This window comes from Pagrus major, chromosome 9 (genome assembly GCF_040436345.1).
Source record: "Pagrus major chromosome 9, Pma_NU_1.0".
Taxonomy (NCBI): Eukaryota; Metazoa; Chordata; class Actinopteri; order Spariformes; family Sparidae; genus Pagrus; species Pagrus major.
This window is the reverse complement of record NC_133223.1, coordinates 22223563-22246834: the sequence shown is the minus strand read 5'-3', so window position 1 is coordinate 22246834 and position 23272 is coordinate 22223563. Positions and strand designations below refer to the sequence as shown.

General features: G+C 40.3%; 1 protein-coding gene across 2 annotated transcripts; it reads left to right on the top strand.

The window, feature by feature from the left end:
- Positions 1-61: 61 nt before the first annotated feature.
- On the top strand, positions 62-21263 carry slc12a8 (solute carrier family 12 member 8). 2 transcript variants are annotated; one of them, XM_073473984.1, is made up of 14 exons: positions 62-173; positions 1672-1812; positions 1975-2121; positions 3239-3430; positions 3503-3734; positions 9884-9997; positions 10275-10362; positions 10833-10920; positions 12985-13131; positions 16118-16754; positions 16860-16957; positions 17054-17171; positions 20420-20480; positions 20658-21263. In XM_073473984.1, the coding sequence occupies exons 2-14, from the start codon at positions 1678-1680 to the stop codon at positions 20824-20826; spliced, it is 2226 nt and encodes a 741-aa protein (XP_073330085.1). In that variant the 5' UTR covers positions 62-173; positions 1672-1677; the 3' UTR covers positions 20827-21263. The 2 variants fall into 2 exon arrangements, with proteins under 2 accessions (XP_073330085.1, XP_073330086.1); XM_073473985.1 differs by having other exon boundaries at positions 1652-1812.
- The last annotated feature ends 2009 nt before the right edge of the window (positions 21264-23272 follow it).

Here is a 23272-nt window from a genome sequence, read left to right as displayed (position 1 = left end):
CTTAAGTTACCTGATGACGTTTCCATAAAACACCTTGTTGGCAGCAGGAGGAGCTGAGAGTCCTGTTCACACTGACTGGAAGCATCATAGAGGCTCAATGGAATAATGAACTCCTCTGTCATTTTAATACCTGATTATTCCTCAACATGGACTGGTATGGGACTCTGTGAAAGGTAGGTTTAGCTAACGACACGCCAAACACCATTGAAATATCTGTCATTTTAAGTATTTGCCTTGTAAGATTATAAACACGATCTTTGTTTGAACAAAACTTCTTTTGGTAAACATTTAAAATCACACATTTTTTGTTCCGCTAACTCTCCTGCCACAAATATCCTCTTGACAAATCAATTTAGAAAACAATATATATTAATTTCAACACAACTGTATGTAGTAAAGTGGCCGTATTGGTCATTGCCTGATTTAAGAGTGAACTCGAGTAATTTTGATGAGTTTACTGAAGTTTATTTTACTTTTGTCAATAGAAATCATAAAATTGACAAGTTTGTGAATTAGGTTTGGCGTCGACGCTCTCTTTACAGCCTGACTCTGTGATATGTATGTTTAGCTAACGACACGTCAAACACCATTAAAAAATATATCATTTTAATTATTTGCCTTGTTAGACTAGAAACAATACCTTTTCATTAATGTTACCCCACCAAGAAATTCAACTTATTTAGTTAAACATCTAAATTTACACTTTTGTTTTAGCTGACTCTCCGGCCACAAATGTTTCCTTGGCAAGTCAGTTTAGAAAATAATAAATAATTTCAACACAGTTGTATGTAATAAAGTGGCCGCATTGGTTATTACCTGGTTTAAGAGTGAATCCGACTAATTTAAACAAATATACTGAAGTTTCTTTTACGTTTGCCACCAGAAATCATTAAAGTGACACGTTTGTTAATTAGGTTTGGCGTCGACGCTCTCTTCACAGCCTGACTGTTAGAGGTCGGCATAGCTAATGCCACGCCAAACACCATTGGGGGGGGGAGTCATTTTAAGTATTTGTCTTGTTAAATGGGAAACAAGACCGTTATAAAAAATGGCCGTATTGTGTACTGCCTAATTTAAGAGTGAATCCGAGTAATTCGGCGATATTCATTTAAGTTTAATCTATTTTTGCCACTAGAGAAATTTAAATTGACAAGTTTGTTAATTAGGTTTGGTGTCGACGGTGCTTCGAGAGCCTGAGTAGCGAGATCTTTGTGGCGCTGCTGCGGGTTTTTGTACTAGGTTGACACTTGGACAACAAACGATAGACTAAATGTTGATATAAGTTAAACATAGTTTTATTTTTTAAAATGACTTTGTTGAAATAGTTCATTTTACGGTTAAAAAATGGAGGTACAAGTGTTGTTGAATCTGTTCATGGCTTTTTGTCGCTAATAATGCCTTCTGTTTTAAGACTGTAGACCTCGGCATGTCTAGACTGACTTATTGTTTAAGTTGTGTGTTAGTTAAATGTCAGTCCGGCTCTTGACTGATTATCAGCTGCACACACACCCTGCTGTATCCGGGTGTCCTCATGCTCCACCTGTTGCTGTTTAACTTTCTTAACAGAGCAAACTAGTGTGGTTACTTATTGATGCAATCAAAACCTTGCAGATTTTTTGTCATGTTGTCTCTGATTAACTTGGAGAAAAAGTGAACTGATCACACCTGTAGGTTGCTATGGACACCCTGCCAATAGGTTGGACTGTGCACACCTGTGAGCAGGAGGGAGACGTGGCAGGACTGCTGAAGGACAGAGTCCCTGACACCAACGCAAACACACATGTCCACGATCTGTTTCATGAAGATGCACAGGTAGGGAGTTTGCTTCAAAATGCACTTTCATCCACTTTTATCTAATCCATTATGACCATATTTACAGTAACTTCTCTGATGTCTGAAAATGAACATGATATTGACATCTGACATCTTTAAACCAGCCTGCAGCTTTGACCTCTGTGTTTCTGCTTCGATCAGGGCTTCCAGCAGTCCAGCCAGCCGTGGTGGAGGATCAAGCTGTTTGTGTGGGAGCCGGTGCTCTTCGGCACCTGGGATGGAGTTTTCACCACCTGCATGATCAACATCTTTGGTGTTGTGCTGTTCCTACGAACCGGCTACCTGGTGGTGAGTGTACATACACCGTGCTCATCTCTTCATCTCAATTCTGTAGTAAACTGTGATTTTATTTACAGGGTGTACTTTGGACATTTGCGCAGCCATATCCAGGCAGAAAAACTGCACTCTTACTGTATTTGTCTTCATGTGCATTAGAAGGAATGTGAATAAATCTGCTTAGTGAAGACACAAAAATATATGCTCAGTAAATATGATATTTACCACTAATTGGAGCAACCCTTACATCCCAAATTTCTCCCTCTTACCCTGAAACTCAAAGATTAAAAAAGCAAAGACCCTCACCCACTTACTCACGTACTCACTCACCCAGTCACCAAGTCAGCAAACTCTCAATCTGTGGGACTGTCATCTCAGGTTGTCATTGTAGTGCAGACCACGTGCAGCAGCTGAGCCGACGTGGTCTACATTACAAAGAGAACAGGACAGACTTATGATACAATTCGAAGTGTCGAGGCAGCGTGCACCATTTGCAGACTGGGGCTTTGTCAACATCAATTTATGGTTGTTGTTGACTGGAAAAGAGAACTAGAAAAGATTGTGTCTTTATTTTCACTTCTACACTTTACAATATGTGGCCTCATGTTTAGCAATGACTGTGTTTGCGTCACACGTTACAGCTTCTAAGTTTTTATTTTTAGTACATGTCATCCTGTCAGATGATCCCAAACAAGTTAATGTGCATGTGTCATCACAGGACACGGCTACAAAGACCCTGTGATCTTAATTGCTGCATCCGTTTGGGTTTAACTTGACAGCTAAAACATAGTTTGTCATGTGGAAGACGGGGTTTCCTCTCCGCAGTGAGACGCTTCCCTATTACTCATTGTGGAAAAGTAATAATGTGTGTTTTCCCTTTTTTCAACATAACGTCTTTCAAACGTGTGTCATTTAAAATATTAGATAAAGTAAAAAACTATGATTTGTTTTAAAAATGTTCTCTCCATTTTAGACACGTATGAAGTAAAACTCAGAGTTTGAGTATTTCTTTAAGATGTGGATTACATTGTCGATGCAGATACTGAGACAAACAAAAGGAAGGAAAGCTGGAGAAAAAGTGAGCAGATATGTTTACTACAGATGTCATTTTGTCCCCAACATTGTCCAGGGGAACACGGGCGTGCTGCTCGGGATGCTGCTGGTCTCCTTGGTCGTGCTGGTCGCCTTAGTGACGGTGATGTCGGGGATCGGAGTGTGTGAGCACTGTGGTGTTGGGGGTGGAGGAATCTACTCCATGATCTCCACCGTCCTGGGCGGCAGGGTCGGAGGAACTGTGGGCCTCCTTTATGTGTTCGGACAGGTGAGTAGCAGGTCTGGACCTTTTACATTTTCCTATGTTGTCTCCGCTTTCATACTGTCTCTCACCTTGCAGTGTGTAGCCGGAGCCATGTACATCACAGGTTTCTCTGAGTCGGTGGCTGAGGTGCTGGGTCTGCAGAGCCAGTGGGCGGTGCGCAGCATGTCGGCGGTGGTGCTGCTGGCGCTGCTTGGAATCAACCTGGCAGGTGTCAAGTGGATCGTCCGACTCCAGCTGCTGCTGCTGGCCGTGCTGGCGGTCTCCACGCTGGACTTTGTCATCGGCACCTTCACGCACCTCGACCCAGGTAGGGCTGGAGGTCATGAATATAAACATAAGAGGGTTGAATCTGTACTGATGTTTTGTGCCAGTATTTGGTGTCTTCTTATAACGTGTATGGGGATTTCCAAGCCATAATAATCCAGAAATTATTCAGCGTTTGCCTCAGAATTATATTTATGTCAATTCTACATTCTGAATCAGCCATAAAGCCTCTCCCAGTGCCAGTGGTGCAGGACACACCACACCAAAGACTAGAGCCACCATTGTCAGGGCCTTTAGGGAAGAGGTAAAGTTGGAAGAGATGGGTTTTCAATTTATGTTTGTAATTAATATGATATTTTTGTAAGAACTTTTGATACAAGAAATGCAGCTCAAAATGCTTTACAACAAAGAAATAACTTCACGTAAAAAAAGACTTGCAATGAATTTAAAAAGACTGATAGTATAAGTAAGTATAATGAAAAATAAAACCTGTGGAAATGGGGAAAGTCCTCCAGTTCAGCATCATCCTACCATTTCATGAGGGAGGGCACATTAACGAAAAATGTGCAAAAAGTTGAACAGATCTTTGACAGGAGACATTTTGATTTGTCGAACACAAATGAATCAGTTACTGTAATTGCAGGGACCAGCCGTCGTTAATGTCAGCAGTTCCTCCTCCTGTGCTGTTCCTGCTCTAACAAGTCAAAATGTCTTCTGTAGAAAAGGGAATGTGACTCTTGATGGTTTACAGGAAAATAAAGATTCAGCATTGCTCCCTTTTTTTTCTCCACAGTGTTTTTTGCTGGTTGTTAAAAATGCAGTGAAGTAATGTCTCTGGGAGTGGGGTGTGAAATTAAGTTTTGTTTCCAAAGAAGACAGAAAAGTTTGAAGAGGTTAGAAAGGTGAATGTCTGTTCAGGCCAGTAGGTGTAGCTGTAGTATCACTTATTATTTTAAGACCCAACAGTTCACCTCTTCATGAGGCTGCTGTCTGTGTAACAACCTTTCTGCTGCATATTTTACTTATTTTTGTCATGTCATGTTTCCTCTTCCAGTGAGAACATTCGTTGCGCTCAGCGACAGTTTGGTTTTGTCAGAAACTTCTGTAAAGTGCTGTTCTCTTCTCGTCTGAGACTGGCCTTGTGTTTACTGACAGATTTTTTTTTCTTTTTTTTCTTTTGTGATGAGGAAATGTTGCCTTTTTTTGAGAAGGTTGTATTCTTCTGCTGCCCTTCAGGAAGTCCTTCCCCACATTTCCTGTTCTCACTGATTATCAACGTCCTGTCCAGTGGGAAGAGAAAAGTCCAGAGATCAAGCCAGTCTTCATGTGAATAGGCACAATATAGTCACTGTACCTTTTTTATAAAAACATTTAAAAACACACACCTATATAGACAGTCAGAAAGTGAATTGTCCTATTTTTTAGCTCCCAAGAAACTCGATCTACCTGTCCAGACAGGAGCAGTTTTTGCAAGATTAAGCTCCTACAGTAGGCCTGTTCTGAGTCAAAAATAGTGGAAGAAGTGGCCGTAATGGTTTCTCCAGGTTTTTCCAATTAAGAGTCGCTGTGTGTGTGTGTTGTGGTGACTTCATGGTTGGCAGAGGACCAGCAGGTCCACTCGCTCGTTGAAACAGCCCAGATTAGTGTGTGCTCACTGAACGCCGAGGCACATCCTGAAGGAAAAGGAGCTACTGCCAAAATCATGTGTTCACGGTTTGATAACACGTCCCCTCTGTACACTCGGCGAAGCTGGCGCCGTTGTCGGTTTCTGCCATAGCTCAGGTTTGACTGTTCAGCCCCGTGATGAACCGTATCAGAACCGTGATGATGTATTGGCTTGTTGTCGGAACGCTTGGCAGATATCGGCCTTTAATTAAAAAAAATGAAATTAAATTGTCAAATTTAGAGCTGACTGATTAGTCAGTTAACTTTTAGTCAATTATAATAATTAATCGATAAAAGGTTTGGGGTATTTTTCTATAATAGATAATAAAGAAGACTTGCACATCTCAATACCCAATGGGATGGGTGCTGAATTGCAAAATACGTGGCAGAATTGAAAATGAGAGATATACACACCAAAAAGCTCAATTTTAAGGACTGTATTTCCTGCTGTGTGATGTTTCCAGAGCAAGACTCTTCCTCAGACTGCTTCCTTTTAAACAGGAGCTTTCTGGCGTGCATATCTTTCTTTTTCATGTATTTTTCAAGCAGAACTGGAACTCAGGGATTTGCTGCTTTTCTCTGGTTTATATAATTGTTGGCAGAAAATCTTTGAAGGTGCACAATGTTGTTTTGGGAAAGAAATTTTAATCAGAAGAGAAAATTCTTTATTATTTGATTTTCATGACCGAATAAACAAACTGTTTTCAAAGGACAACACAATTTCATATTGTTTTACTTTGTTTATATTTGCAGTACCGCCTGTCTGGCTTCAAACAGTGTTCTGGGGACGTTATTCTCCTTTGAGGACAGCTTATTTATTCAGTTATGGTTTGTTTGTTTGCATTTCTCTTCCAAAACTACAGTGTCCACCTTTTAAGAGTTGGGGTTGGTCAGATGAAAAGTAAGATGTCTGGGAAGCTGTGAGAATATTTTTCCTTATTTGTCACATTTTGTAGACCGAAAAAATATTGGTCCAACGAATGAATAATGAAAATAGATGCATATCGTCATTGTCTAGTTAAGTGTTTATTGCAAAATATGCAAGAATCCGTATGTAACATTATTTCAACAAAGAGATTTAAATGGGAAAGACTAAATAATTATTTTTTTTTTGCTCTTTGACAAAATCATCTGATGTTTCCCTGTACCTTCTAGCAACAGGTGACCAAATGAAAAGCACCAATATCTTGAGTTAAATTACAGATTTCTCTGTGTTTAACATTTTTGGTAAGTAACTCAACAAAATATGCAACAAAGGCGAGTCATTTCTCTACATTTTAATGCAGAAATGTTACATATTATATCTTTAATATCTAGAATGTAATGCTGATGAGGATTTCAAAGTGTTATATATGTGCATGAACTGACCTGACTTTCTTATTCCCAATATCATTTTCCTAGCCACAAAAATCTGTACTGTACTGTGACTGCAGTAGAATTCAAAAACTGCATATAAGGCAGCTCAGGATAGTGCTTTATCATGATGGGAGGACAGTTCATTTCCCAATTATGGTGTTGAAGTATAGAAAATGATATAGTTTGCTCTGTAACACTGCCGACGTATTGTCTCTGCAGCCAAACAACTCAGACCATCTGACTGTGGTGCACAGATGAAATACAGTCTGCCACGCCTCACCCAGTCCCAGTCTCTTTACTTTTATTCCCCACAGAACAGGAAGCCATAATGTGCTCCTTGGGTCTGGGGTTTAGGGTGTTAACCAGACTCACCCACATTTTTAGAAAATGACAAAGAGAGAAGGCCGGAAGTGAGATCTGAGGCCTGCTGCTCCTCCAGAGACTGCTGCATCATCTCTCCCTGTGATCCACATTATAATATATAGTCTTCAATCCTCCCAATGGGACCTGCCCCACCTCTGCTCTCCATGCACAGCGCTTCATACTGGTTATAGTGGGAGGGTAAGAGGTCAGCCAGACGGAGGGAGAGGCCTCAGATGCTAATGTAATCTGAGTACACATTCCAGTCTGCATCAGAGGAATGCTGAGCCCCATTCTGCCTATACACACTTGCTGTTCAGACAATATACACACTGAAATATGATTGTGTTCACCACAGCTTTGTCTGGAAATCTGTTTGCTCTGTCAGCCCAGAAAGCAGAGTGATGATGATGATGATGATGATGATGATGATGATGATGATGATGATGATGATGGCTTTTGGAGGCTTTTAATAGATCAAGGTCAGCCTGCATCACTTTAAAGTCACTAAACAGGTGGATGTGTTTACGACCATGCTGGCAGCTCAGCTCACATTGTGCTTACATGGTGCATACTAAATTAGGTTGTCATCAAATAACCACAGACTAAATGAAATACAGAAAATGTTTTCTGGCTTGCTGTGCAAAATAAAACGGGGCTGCCAGCTATAGTCTGCAGCTTTTGCCCTGAGGCTCCCAGTGAAGTTGATCTGACCGTGCGTTGTACAGGAGCCTGGTATGATGGAGGTGAGCGAGTTCCAAGAAAATGGACAAAAATTCTCCAATGACTAATTTGTGTTTCGTAGAAATAGTTCTACCTCCATAAATACGTGAACGCCCTCAGCTGAGTGGAGTCAGGCATGGATGTCGGCGTATGATGTTGTAATATGGGTGGGGAGCCCGTGGTGCAGACATGGACACTGACTGCCCTGGATCTGTTAGATTCTGATTGTTTGGACAGAGGGCGAGCTCACCGGGTCACAGAGTGAACAAGAGTTTGAGTTCCTCGTCCTCGTTTGATGTCAGCTTTCACAGCCTTGTTAAATTCCTACCCTGGAGAACATGTGCACTTGGATAACTAGTTTATTAAGCCCTCATGGTTTGGTTTTTTTTTTTCCCCTCAAACAAAAGCAAAAATGAGCATTCTCACCCTCTCTCTCTCTCTCTCTCTCGTCTCTCACTCTCTGTCTCCCTCTCTCGCTCACTCTCATTCTTTTCTCTCAAACTTGGAAGCTGCTGAGCTTCTGAAAAGGGTGGCGACTTCCTTTTGGATAAACATGTCATTAATCTGAGAGAACACATTCTTTCCCATCGCAAGATAACCAAGGGGGAAATGTCCGGTGTTGTAACATAGGCGGGGCGCTTCAGATTGTTATATGGCCCCCACCAAAGCAGAACAATCTCTCCCCTGCACATTCAACAAAGAGACATAGACTCAGCTGACCTGTCCGGACTTTAGACTGCATACTTTTGTTGCCTATTGTCATTTTTTGTTAAATAAAAAAGTCTCTAATTGCAGACATGAGTTTAGGTGATTCTGTTAGACATTAGTAACATTTTTTAGAAGGAAAAGTAGTACGAATTTCTCAAATTTATCCTTGTTTTTGAGTTGGAGGAATATGAAAATTTAAATAGGAGTATTCTTTTGGTCACCAGCATCCTTAGCTTTTATTACAATTTTGTAAGGAAGTAAGAACTTTATCTGATAAAATGCAAAACATGTTATATTTTATTTTAAACATCTGGTGTCTGCTACTGTAGGTCTTTCCTTGGAAAATCCCCTGGTGCAGATGTGATGTGTTTACATTCCCAGTTGGTCTGAACTTCTCCAGAAAGCGCAGTGCAAAAACTCACCAATAATCATCTCAGACTAGCGATGGTCACTAATTAGCTATAATAATGATCACGTTACACCAGCCATCAGGGAAATTGTAATTGGAATGAAAATTTAATTTTATATCAGCATTATTGTGGATGAGACTGGCGCATTTAAAAAAAAAAAAATCAAAATTAAAACAGCTCATTTATCACAAAGTTCAGGTCAGAGACAGTGACTCCATTGGCAAAATGGATCAGGTCTTCTGTGACGTCCCCTGACTCAGACTCATAAAATAATTTGATTTGTAATTTTTCATGAATATTTTAATGAATGCTGCACCACATATGACACAAAATATTTTTGTTGTCATTTAATGAGCTTAAATCATTCAAAACCCAATAGAAGAATCACTTGGCTCGGTCTAAAGACGTGTACAAGAACTTTTTCTCGTACACGATTTTTGTAATCATTAATTTTGTTAGAGACAAATTGGCAAACACCCGTCTGCGGATGGAGATCATGATATAACCACAAACTCCAGAACAGCTACTAAATGGTTGTTTTCTATAAGAGGTGTCGCTATATCGTGACATTCACGACAACCGTGATATTAAAAAATGAAATATTCTCGTCTCTTGTTTATGCGTTCATCTGGTTGTCTTTTACAGAGGGTAATTTATTTGCCAAAAAAAGAGACAAAACACAAAGTAAACAAAGTTAAAGTTAGATTTGATGCTATCATGTTATTAGAATTTCTGTAGATATCAGGATTATATCATTAAGGTGAATTTGTTTTGCCACAATAATCGTGTAGTGAAAGTCTGATATCGTGACAGCCCTATTTCCTATAATTCTGAGAGAGCTTTCAGATTATCATTGGTATCAATAGGCCTCAGTTAACAGGTTTATACTGTAGATAATGTTCACTGTTTACTCACGTAATCCTGGCTCAGACCTGATGTTTGATGTGTCTGTTGTCGTCTGCTGTTTCAGAGCATGGATTCATTGGTTATTCACCCGGGCTGCTCAGCAGTAACATATTGCCAGATTACAGCGCAGGAGAAAACTTCTTCACAGTGTTTGGGGTCTTCTTCCCTGCTGCTACAGGTGAGATGGCTCTCATCTTCTCTTTTTGATCTATTATTGTGTGTTGTATGTATTGAGATCATTTATACGCCCTTTTAGAGTAACTCTCAACACTCCAGCCCTCCTGTTATCTCGTGCAGCTACATATGCTGTGTAGAAATACATGTTGTATTGTGCAGTGTGTTATGTACATTTTTGTGGTGTGTGTGTGTGTGTGTGTGTGTGTGTGTGTGTGTGTTTGTGTGTTTGTGTGTGTGTGTGTGTGTGTGTGTGTGTGTGTGTGTGTGTGTGTGTGTAGGGGTTATGGCAGGCTTCAATATGAGCTCAGACCTTCAGCGGCCTGAACACAACATCCCAGTGGGAACGCTGGCAGCTGTCTTCACCTCGTATGACGACACCTCGACACACACACACACTCTCACACACACACACATACACCCATACACACACACACTCTCACACACACACAAACCAATATTGTGAGATGAGAAACACCACATGGAGACTGCTGCAAGTACACAACACTACAGCTCCAGTACAAGCGAAGCCTGAAGTGGCCACATGTCAGAAAATAAAATACAATCTCAGCAATTTCTGCATCTATTTAACTACGTGATGTGACAAGTGCAGTTTTCAGGAGTCTGTCCCTCGCCGTCTGAATCATCTAGATGGGTACTTTCCAAATGTTTTCATTTAACTCCTGTGGTGTCCTCAGATCTCTTCAAAGGGGCAACCTCTCCCACCCTCATGGCCGTATCTGACTGCGGAGCTTCCATGACACAATTCTCCTATTAATAGTGAGAAAGCAGCCGTTGTTAATACGTCTATGTGTTGGTGTACTGTTGGTGACCCACAGGTGGTTCCTGTATCTGGTCTTTGTCTTCCTCCTCGGGGCCATCTGCACCAGAGAAGCTCTGCGTTATGACTTCTTGATAGCAGAAAAGGTAAACTTCTGTCTCTTTGTTTCCATCCTGCTCACTTCAGAGAGGCCCTCTAAACAGAAGGGGAGAGGTGAGGGGATTTCCCACCATGGCTCACTTTGTTGATGTGGTGTGGTTAGGGCTGGTGGTGGTTCTGACTGCATGTACAACCCATTCAAGTAGAAATGCAGATAACCCCCCCCCCCCCATTCAGGTTCAAGTCTATCTAAAATACTGGGTCTTTCCCAGTACCCACACTTGGGGTCTCGAGCAGTGCAAGGTAGAGGTCAAGTGCGTCCCACGTCGGAGAAATACTAACAAACATTCCACTTAAAGGGTAATTCCAGTGTTTTTAAGCCCAGGCCCAATTTTAACGTATTTGGTGTTTAAATGACTCATGGATGCAAAAAGTTTTGGAATCTTTTGGTAAAGAGTAAATAGTTTTAGTGTAACCAGAAACAGACGTTAATTTGATGTCCTCAAAGCCACCAAACTCCATTGCCAAAACCAGTAATTTTACATCACAAATCTTTGTAAAACATGCTTCATTCAAACTCGACAGAAACAAAACAAAACTCACCAAAACCGTCCTAGTTAGGCTTTCCTTGTTACTGGGATCTTATTACAGGGTCTGAGTAACCGAATGCTTGAAACTAGAATTACCACAATTACCACAAAAAATCTGTTTGATTAACGCTGGCAAGGACAAAACTCCATCTCTTCACATATTAAGAACAGAACTTTGTGTTTTGGCCGATCCAATGATAAGGTTTATGCGTTGGCATTGGCAATGCATAAACCTGTGTATACAGTGTAGAGCAGGCTTGTCAAACACAAATTAGCTTGGGGCCGCTGCGGGTATGCTCGTCTCGTAGGAGAGCCACTGCAGTGTTCAAGCAGCAGAGTCGCAGCACAGAGTAACTGGAGTCACATTTAACTTTTAGCATGTAGAGAGTTAGGAGAGCTGTCCGACAACACGGTGGCGGAGGATTTGTTGTCAAAGCGAAAAGCAAAATTGCCTGTTTGACAATATGTCGGATTTAAACTAAGTGACGACAGAGAACCTGATAAGGTTAATGAGCAAGAAGGAGTTTGTTACCTCACTGAGAAGTTAGAGGTGTGCGGCCTGTTGCCTGCAGCTCTTCATCTTACAGCTCCTTCTTGTTCGTTACTCCTACAGACGGAATAAAACTACTCCCAGACATATTCAAAACTGATCTGCTGTCAACAAATGATCAAAATGACCGCAGTTTTGCTCTGTGGATGCATTTTTGATGATGATTGCATTTCCTGTGAGTCTACTTCAACATAAAAGTCAGCTCAGTCAATATGGTGTGAAACAACTAAAAGAAAAAAAATAATTAAAAAAATAATTTTGCAGATTATATTTGATATATATATTTAGTATTTTTATAGTTTTTGGCATCGGGAGAGGGGCCGGCAGACCCCTGGTGTAGATGTACCTAATAAATATTCAAAATGGCCTAAATTAGTGCATTAAACTGTTTTATTTAATTATAAGATTAAAAATAATAAGGAATGAAATTCTAATGGGATTATAAAGGAAGGTTGACAGTGTGAGCTTCCTCTCATGTTAAATTCAGGGGGAACAGTTTCTGACAGTCACACACTGTTCACAGCTTTGTGACGGGCTGTAAAAAGTGGGGTCGTCTGATGCAGCTTAGCTCTCTGTCAGTTAGCAGTTTGTATTTTGGTCCATCTGCACAAGGACCCAAACTGGATGAATCAGGAATTGTTTGAGAATAAATGGACAGACCTCAGTAGGTGGTGCTTCTAAAGACAGCAGCAAGAACCCCTACCTCCAAACAAGGTTACCGACTAGTTGTCGCCGGATGACCATGAGGAAAAATGTGTACAAATAGTGTAGTAAAAATGCAAAACTACAACTCATTCTCATATTAAAAATAGATTATGTTTTAGCCAATCAAAATCCTTGACTTCTCCATCAGTTCTCATTGTTTTCATAAGGGGCTGGCTGCAGCGGAACTCAACTGGGTGTAGCTGTTGTGAGCTCTGAACCCCACCCCATCCTCTTCCACCCTCTGTTTGTTTTCCTTCTTCCTCCAGGTCTCCTTGGTGGGTTTCCTCTTTCTGCTGGGCCTCTACATCTCCTCTCTGGCTTCGTGCATGGGCGGCTTGTACGGAGCACCCAGGATCCTCCAGTGCATCGCCCAGGAGAGAGTCATCCCCGCTCTGGCCTTCCTGGGAAGAGGGGTGGGTGGATAAATGGATGGATCGGGCCATAAAATGACAAGTTTTAGCCGAAATCACCATGACGTAAACACAGATTACTTAATGAGGGTGTGTGTTTATGCACCAGGGAGTTCATTTACATGGAGAATGATTATTTTCTCTTAGCTCAATGAAAGAAATACTGTGTTAGACTATTTATGATAGAACCTGGTGAACCTTTTTCACCTGTTGGCACCACTTATCGTTATTAGATAAACTCATACATGCCTTTTTTCATATCTCTGCATTCATCATGAGAGACGTTAGTAAGATTTGCCAACTTAGCTCATTTCATGAAGTCAATGGGTTGAGCAGCTCTAAAAACTTCTAAAACAACCAACCCAAATATAAGAATGATGCAGTGCAATTTTGGAGAATCTTCCCAACCCAAACTTGTAATCACAACTCTGTTCCCGTCATTGATGTGGTTAAAGATATGTGCAGATGTTGTCAAAGTCTGTTCCCCACTTGATCTCCACTGTTGGGTGCAGGTTAAGTTCAGTAGATGGCGCACTTATCAATGACAAACAGATTCTGATAACAAAAAAAGGCAGATAAATGAAGAATAATGCGTAACTTAACATAAATATTTTTTGTCAACTTCAAACATCATTACAAAATTGAACATTAAAAATGTTTTAAAACCGGCAGCACCTTCACAGCCCACCTGGGCGTCGCAGACAACACGTTAGGAATTAATAGGAAATAATTTACACATCAAAAGTTAATTTATTGATCTTGGAAAGAATAGTTTTAGAAGAAAAAAAATCCCAACTTGTGGTCAATTTACTGGCTTTTTGAAAAGGTTTCAACTGATGCATGACTTTTAAGCCATCGTGGACCAGAAGTCCTTAAAGTGCTTTGGATGAAGCAGCCGCTGATCTTCATCCTTGACAACAGAACAAAACAAATCTAGTCAGGCTACAAGTTAAAATTCTAATTTGTATATTTATAAGTTGTTAATTTTAGTTGCAACATATAAATGAATTAATGATTTCAAAGACATCCTGAACTACTCATTGACAACACAAACATCCAATGAAATTAGCTAAAATAGACCACGTCACTGATACCCCTTTCCCACCAACATGGAACCTCATTTTGAACTGTTTGGAGCATCGCGACCAAAAATTAAAGAGGTTCTGCGCCCAAAGAGTCGTTTCCAGCTGGAACTAAAAAAATCAGGTTTTCCTTGACCGCAAATACAAACCAAAGTGGGCGTGTGTTAATCTACAGGTTGTTGTGCGAAGCCCTTGTGATGGCGCATACTTGACTACAAATGTTCACTCTGGACTGACATTAAAAAAGACATCTATGAGTTTATTTATTTATTTATTTACTGACTTCCAAACTTCCAAATTCTCCTGAAACTAAACCACTTCTTTAAACTTTAAAATGCATAATCACTGAACTATTTTGTAAATTCTACTAACCTGAGTCATGCAGAGTTTATAATAGTAATATTATATCTGATGACCTGCAGTAATGGGCAATTTGTAACCTAATAAGTGTGTGTAGCCTGGATGTATAAGGGGGTGTGGTGGGTGGACTGAACAGGAAACAGTCTGACAGGACTGCCTAACTATAGACTGCAGACTCCACTCCATAGAAGTGACTGGACTGACAGCATTGCAGCAAAGAGTTACAGCTCACTGCTGCCACACACACACACACACAGTCACGTTGACGTCCTGACCCCGTCCACCTCCACTTTCCTCAGGCTTCCCTGGATGGCAGCAGTGTGTCTGACCTCTCTCAGCGGGCTGGAATGAGGCCCTAGACATCTTGGCCCAAATCAAAGCTTGAGAACAAACGCAGGAAGGGGCCGACGGGCAGGGCCCTGCTCCCTGTACTGTGTGCTCTGGAGGCCCGCCAGGCACACAGCAGTGCTCCTTAAACTGTGTGATAGGACCTGGGAAGTGAAAGCAAGCTGGCTGACAAACCACATGTTAAAACAATTTAACCGTTTTCAGAGAGGGAATATTTGTGAGGACGCCGGTTTTGTCCTGGAACAGATGGTGTTTCATCTACATGTAGTCGTCTTAAGTTGATCAGATTCACTTCAGGAAGGATTTAAAGTTAAGTCATATTACCCCACCATTTTACTCTTTATTGTGGAGCAGAGCAAATCTGTTTCACGTATTTAGTTCCCTGCACAACAAACAACTTGTGTATACACATATGGGTAATCATCCCATTACTATTTGTAGGTAAATTCAGATGTGATCTAAAAGTAACATTTAAAACGAAAGGAGCGATAGAAGCAAAATACGTATATCTAGATGGAGTGGTAACTTTAAATTTACAATATAAAAAAGACAAACATAGTAATAATAAACAAATACAGATCCAATAAAAGCAAACGTGCCCCTCAATGTGCAAGAATAAACATTTTTAGACATATATGAGTATGTAATCATGAGTATATAAAGGTGAGCACAGTTTACCTCACTACAATACTTCAGCTTCCACCCAAGAGATGTGTAGTTGATGCCTTGATTAAACAGCGGATCTCCTCCATTTGAAAGAAAGAACGTAACATCTTTTAAACTAGTGTCCATATATTGGTGCTGAAGAGTCACTTCCTTTACATTCGATGAGCCTACTGACCGACTGACAATATCAGCTGGAGCTCTGATTAGGTTTACATCCTGAGGAGTTACTCCAAGTATTGCAATGGATGTATAGCAGATGGAGCAAACAACAGACAAGCATGTGGACAATTTGTTTAAGTTGTTTAATGCTGCTGGACTGTGGATTTCTCTGTGAAGGACTCGTCTCAGTGCCTCTCTCGGCTCCTGTCGCTAACATTAGTTTAGAAATGGAGTCTGCTAACATAAACTAACGACCAGCTTCCAGCACAACACAGAAGCTCCACAGAGCCCTTAAATCCTTTTAATAGAAAATTTCAAGTGTAGACTTTCATGTGTCACTTTCCGTATTATGACACACTCTCCCTCTGTAATAGAAAGGACCAAACAGGACTCCAGTAGCAGCCATCTGTCTGACCAGCCTGCTGACCATGGCCTTCATTTTCATCGGTGGGGTCAACGTGCTGGCGCCCATCGTCAGCATCAACTTCATGCTCACCTACAGCTTCATCGACTACTCCTACTTCAGTGTGGCCATGACCTTCCAGCTGCAGACTAAAGAAAAGAAAGACCCCCTCATCCCGGCCAAAAGAAGCCAGCGTCGGTCGACCAGGCAGGGCTCTAAGCCTCTGATCGAGGCCCCCCTCCCGAACTATGGAAGTGGAGGTGAGAGTCCGCAGAGTAAAGGCACTCTGCTGGAGTTCACCAAGGACATGGACCAGATCTTTCCCCCCACGTCAAATCCTGATGAAAAGACCTCCTCCGTGCAAGAGTTGAACTGTAAGGGCAGAAAGGCTAGTGTGACCACTAAGCAGAAGCTGATGGACAGCTTTGGTTTGGACCTAAACAGCAATATGTTCTCAGAAGAGAAAGAAGAGGAGGTGAGTTCAGCTCCAACACATGAGGGAGCTGAGGTGCAGAGTGGAGTCGGTGAAGAACCACAAGCCAAATGTCATTCAAAAACACAACACGCTGAGCAGGATTCATCAGCTGAGCCTCACAGTCACAGCACAGGTGATCAGCTTTAAGCATCAAACACTAGACGTGATGAGACTAGACAGAAGTAGAGCTCCTCGAGGTTAGTTGTACTTTTCTTTTTCTTTTTCTTTTTCTTTTCAGGAGCTGAAAGTAAAGCAGAGCACCCGAACTTTGAAATCAAACCCATTCAGCATTCACTCTACGCCAAGTTCTGCAACCACTGGGTTGCTCTAATCGGGGTAGGCTACACATTTTATGCTACAAATTATTTATTTTTGCCGTAATTCTAAGCTTATTTAACAAATAATGTGAATGTATGATTTGTTTTCTTGCAGGCACTCACCTCCATATTGATCATGTTTGTTATCCAGTGGGTTTATGCCTTAGCAAACATAGTCGTTGCCTTGCTGCTCTTCCTCTACATCGGGAAAACAAGTCCTGGACTACCTACAGGTGATTTCCATCTGCTCATTTCCTTTTTAGAGACACTGAGCTTTATGGTGAGGTCCTGTAGGGTGACCAAATGTCCTGACTTGGACAGGACAGTCCCATATTTTAACCTTAATTCACACATCTGCAAGACTTTTCCTTCTTTCAGCAGACGGTAGATGGATTACGTAAATATGTGTTTTGAAACATGGTAATTAAAATCAGCTTATGATTTATAAAATGCTCTGTTTATAAATGAAAAATCCAAGTTGACAAAATGCTGATTAAATATACCACCTTCACCTGTGCAGGGTTTTTAAGCGTGGTATGCCAAAAGTGAAGTACTGTATGAGATGCCTTTGATCACAGGTGAGCTTAGCACCTATAGCTAATGTTAGCCTACTGTTGTGGCCTCGTTCATAATTTCTATGACCGACTGTGTGTGATTCCTGTCCAGTGGGGTTTGATTTCATCTGAACTTCATTGATCAGTTAACCTGAATGGGCCAGAGCCAATACTCTTGTTTGAATTGTCTGAATTTCTTTTTAATGTTGTTGTGTAGGCTAGTATTTCTATTGAAATGAAAGATGTGACATGGCTTCATTGACAATATTACTTCAGAAAAGAAAAAAAATGTTTTGTAGAATTGCATTAAGTCTGGGCTTCAACGAGATGTGAGCCTTTTTCTCCTGCCATTTTGGAAAGTGGCTCACAGTTTAGAGAAACAAATCCATTAGAATAACACGTTTAAGGCTTATACTGTTCCTCGCCATGATATGGGTCAGTGAGGGAATGTGTCGTAAAGCTTTTGTCAAAAGGGGCCGTGACAATCAACAAAAACTTCTGTTCAGCTCTTTACCAAATACTCTTCATAGACATTCCTTTTCATTAATTACATACTGATTATTTATACAGTGGTGGCCAAAATTATTAGAACACCTGACAGATCTTAAAATATTGACCTTTTTTTTGCCTCCAAAACATGATTTCATTTCATAATGTTCATGAAACATGCAGATGGTTGCTCTGAGCACAACAAATATCAGATGGAGTGAGTCCTACTGTTTTTATCCACTTTTAACTTTAATATTTGGTATGTCCACCTTTTGCAGCAATTACAGCAGCACATCTATTTGGCTTAGTGTCAATATATTTCCTGAGAACTTCAACACTAATGTTATCCCATGCCTTCTGCAACTCAAGCCAAAGGCTTTCCTTTGAGTGTACAATAGATCTGTCCAGTTTATTTTCCAACTCGCCCCAAATTTGCTCGATGGGGTTGAAGTCCGGACTTTGAGGGGGCCAGTCCATCATTTTCAATGTTCCAGCAGATTCCTTCTGTCGCAGGTAGTTCCGGCAATAGTTAGAAGAATGTTTAGGGTCATTGTCCTCTTGGAAAATAAATCCAGGCCCAATAAGACGACTCCCAGATGGTACTCCGTGCCTCACCAGAATGTTGTGGTATACTTTCTTATCCATGATGCCATCAATTTTCACCAAGTCACCTTTTCCTGAGGCTGAAATGGCACCCCACACCATAATACTACCCCCTCCGTGTTTAACTGTTGGCAAGAGACACTCATTTTATACCTCTCCCCCTCCCTCCGTCGAACATACACTCTTGCCAAACTGTTCAAACTTGGACTCATCAGTCCACAACACTTGATACCAATCTTCCTCTGTCCATTTCTTGTGTTCTTTTGCAAATGTCAGGCATTTCACTCTATTTTTCTCTTTCAATAATGGTTTCTTTGCTGCTATTCTGCCAACAAGTCCTTCTTCTCCCAGTTTTTGACGTACAGTTCTTGAAGACACTGTTGCACCATTAGTCATTGTGGTGTTGATCTCGTCACGCAGTTCTCGTGAGGTCTTTCTTTGGTCCTTAAGACTGAGAATTTTGAGATGCTTCACTTGTCTGTCTTAAAGTTTTTTTTTTCTACCTCTCCCCTTTCGGTTCTGGTGTGAATCGGTGGCATCATGACGGTCTAAAGTGTACTTTACAGTGCTTGGACTGCATCTCAAGTCCTTGGCTATGCGGCGGTAACTCCAGCCAGCATCAAAAAGGGCCTTTATTCGAACCCGTTGCTCACTCGTTAGCTCCTTCTTCACCTTAGCCATGTTCAAAGAGCAACATGTGCTTCAAGACTACTTCTAGAGGCTTTGAATTTATACCAATTGGTGGTGTGGCCTCAGTGACAAAACCCTTAAGTTACCAATCACTTAATGAGCAGGATAGGCCTTGTACATTCAAAAGAATCACACAGCTGTGTCCTAAGACTCTTGCATCACCATCAATTTAACCACAATCACACCTAACAATGATTACACAAGTAATTTGGCTTCCTCTGTGAAGGAACATGATTGTGTGACATTGACAGTGAAATAGGCCTAGCTTGTTTTTTGTAAGGAAAATGACCTAAATCACCTTATGACGGCACTATTCTATGGTTTATAGAGCATAATGATGACTTTGTAGATATTTCATTCGTTTTATGGGTATTTAAATGGACAATTCAACAAAAACAACTGAAACCTCTTAAATATGCCAGGTGTTCTAAAAATGTTGGCCACCACTGTGTATACGTACGTATGTATGTATGTATGTATGTATGTATGTATGTATGTAATATGATATATTTCACTACACATTCTCTATGTTTTGATATTTACTTATTGTGTCTACTGTTTGCTGAAAGGAGGAAAAGGTTATCTTTTACAAGGAACCTGTGCAACTTTAGACCTTTTAACTGTATGAGTAGTCTGCAGGTTACACCTATTAAACCTGAAGCACATTTAAAATTACCCCATAATGTGTAACTTCCCATTTGCAGTTTACATTTTCAGATTTGGTCACTCCACACTCAGTCTTTGGGTGACCTGTTAATGTACTCGGGCACATTGCAGGGAGTTTCACTTGTGGTCTTTTTGCCGGGCGGGCTTAGCAGCTGTTGTGGCTTAGGATTTCTAGAATAGCTGGATGGGACACCAAGCATCTGTGCATTAAACTCGCCACATTACAGCGCGCCTCTGCCGCCTGACTCAGGACATTTCTGAACACAAGCTCGGCAAGTGTTTCACACTTGTCCCACAGGTGGTCAATGTGATGCTGTGTGTTTTTCTCACTCTGTTATTACACTTCTTGTGCACTAACCTCAACTATTCACACATTAGATATAGTCTCCATAATAACATATTTTTTAGCTGTTTTCTGCTGCTAGTATTGAAACTAGTATTGAGCTCATTTCTTCAAATAACACTTTGATTTATTGCAGGTATTGCAGCTCGATTCAGCTTCTTCACGTGGCTCAAATCAACACTAAATAGCATTTGCAGGTATTTCTTATTGCTGTTCTAACGCCACTCAGGAATCAGTTTATGGGAGAAAAATAAGAGATTTAAATGTCATTCATCAAAGAAATGTCTGAAATTGTTTAAATCTTATCTGTAAATATTAGTTTTTGTCATTTATGTGTGTCACCTGAAAGCCTTTTTGTTTCCCTGATCTTTCAGGAGAAAAGGATCTCTTCAGGATGAGATCGTGGTCACGCCCTCTCTGTCCGGCGTCGGGCTGAAAACCAAGCAGCTGACAGAGGAAAACGCAGACTTCGCCTCTCGTCACCGCCATCACCAGTCCTCATTCATCAGGGCCGACAAGATGGTGCAACCACCGCTCCACTGACCGACTTAAACACTGCCTCCGTTTCATGTCGCAGCCGTCAGCCAGAAACCATATTTTCTGCCTCAAACTCTGCCTCACGTTGCCCTATACGGCACGTTCTGCACACATATATTATAAATAATATATATAAAAACACCCTGATCATCTCTGTTAAATTTAACAGAGATGATCAGGGTGTTTTTGTGTGAGAGAACAAGATAGATATTTGTGGACCTGAGTTTTTCTTCTATAAACTGAATTAAAAGAAAATAGGTGATTTTGTTTCAATACACTTTATGCCTCTAACTTTGACTGAAGTATCATAATCTGTGAAACACTTTGCTGTTAAGTGTGCACTGCTGGGTCAGTTCCAGGAAGTGCAGCCACTGTGGTGCTCATCTGACTTGAATATCCTGTGTGCATGTGGCAAAAATGTTTAAATAAACTATATTATTTCACTTTTGCATGTATACAGTTCATTGTTAATTGAAAACATTTTTCCGACGTTTTCCTTTGTCAGTCACATGTCAGAGGTGTCTGAGGTGTTTGTGCAGACCTACAATAATAACAAACTTGTCATATGTGTTACCCACATGTGATTCAAAACATCTAGTGCAGTGAAATTAAGACTCAGCAGAAAATGTATTCATCACGTCTTTACAAATGTTTTACAGGATAATGTAAAACCAAGATCAGCAGGTAAAATAAGCTTTTAATAAAACAAACTTGTTCAAAGGAAAATAATAAAAGTGAACATTGTCTTTCAAAAATAATGCAAGTTTCCTCCAAGAAAGACTGACATGGTAGATGTTATGTTGTTTTAAATAAATTATTAACTTTTATTTGTGGCACACCCATCAGACCATTCTGTAAATATGATCCAAATCGAGACAAGTGGTGTCAGATGACAGTGACAAAAGTAAAAGATGTCATGTTAAAATAACAGCATCTTTAAAGTGAGTTCAATCAAAACCAAAATATGCTTTTTGCCGTGTTTGAATGGATCAAACATTGAAGTTTTCTACATGAACGTGATCCACTCCTATTAAAAGTCATAGCCAGCATCCATTGTTGAGAAAATCATATTTTATTGATATATTAATGTACGAGGGTGATTGTCAGAATGAGAATGAGGGGTGGTTTGAAGACCGTATTTGATTTGTTTTAAAACGTGCTGAATATCAGTCTGTAGATAGATAGATGGATAGATAGATAGATAGATAGAGAGATAGATACTTTATTTATCCTAGGGGAAATTCAAGTGTCCAGTAGCATACAAAATACAAAACATACATTACACATATATAAAATTAAAATTAACAGTAGCTACAGTAAACAGTGCAAATGGAATTACACAAAGTCATGTTGCTTGGGTGAATTGGAGCAAGAGCATCTTTTGTAGCAGCTCAGCAGTAGAGCTGTGAAAACCACTTCCTCTTACCTTTTTGTTGTCAGAGCTGCAACAGGCACATGCTGATCAGCAAAGATCCTGGTACCTTGTTTAGTGTAGTGGAGCTGTTGCTCTCTTATTCATTAAAGAGACAAACCTCTGAAGACTGGACTGTGTTTTTGTTCAAAGATGATGACTTGAAATACCAAAATACCAAAACTAAATGTATTCATTATGCAGAACAGTTCAGGATCATGAATAGCCTATTATAGGATTATAAATATTGATGCATTCATTTGTGTGCATTACTTCACTGTCGAAATTGCTAAAGGTAGAGCTAATGTTAGTTAAGCCTACTTTATATTCTTCATCTGCTGGGTATTTCCCTGGATCAAAGAAGTTTTATATGAATCAACAATATCACATTATAATGTATTTCTTGTTTATATTTTGTATTAATCTCAATCTGTAAATTAAGCTATCAAATCATCTTAAAACTAGTTGAGGGAAAAGTAGGCCTACAATATTTGCAAGTAGAAGTAGGCTAATGAAGCCGACATTGGAAATACAGAAGTACAAGTAATGAACTACATATACATACTATATACACTACCACACAATATCACTGTCGATTGTGAATGTTTTTGTGAATGAACCTACTTAAACAGGGATGTTATGCTAAATTCCTGTAGTTAGCTAGCTAGCAGACGTTCCCTGCATTAGCTAGCAAATAAATGAAAACCTCATTCCATGTGTTAATGATTGTTTACATATTTATATATAGGCTACTCGTTTATACTGTATATTAAATAAGTAACACTAAAAGTGTTAGCGCACAGCCTGTCTGAAGTTTCGAGGTTAAATTATTAGCACACTAGAGACCTCGCAAAACTGAGCTGGCTAACTTCCGGTTAAGCGCCTGGCTAACTTGAATGACGATAAAATTATAAAATCCTGCGGCTCTTCTAGACTTTCCACATGTTATTGAACCGAATGGCTCAAATTATGACAGTGAAAGCAGTCATTTCGGGGGGGTTGTGACGCTCAAAAAAATGTATCCACCCTTTGCAGCCCACT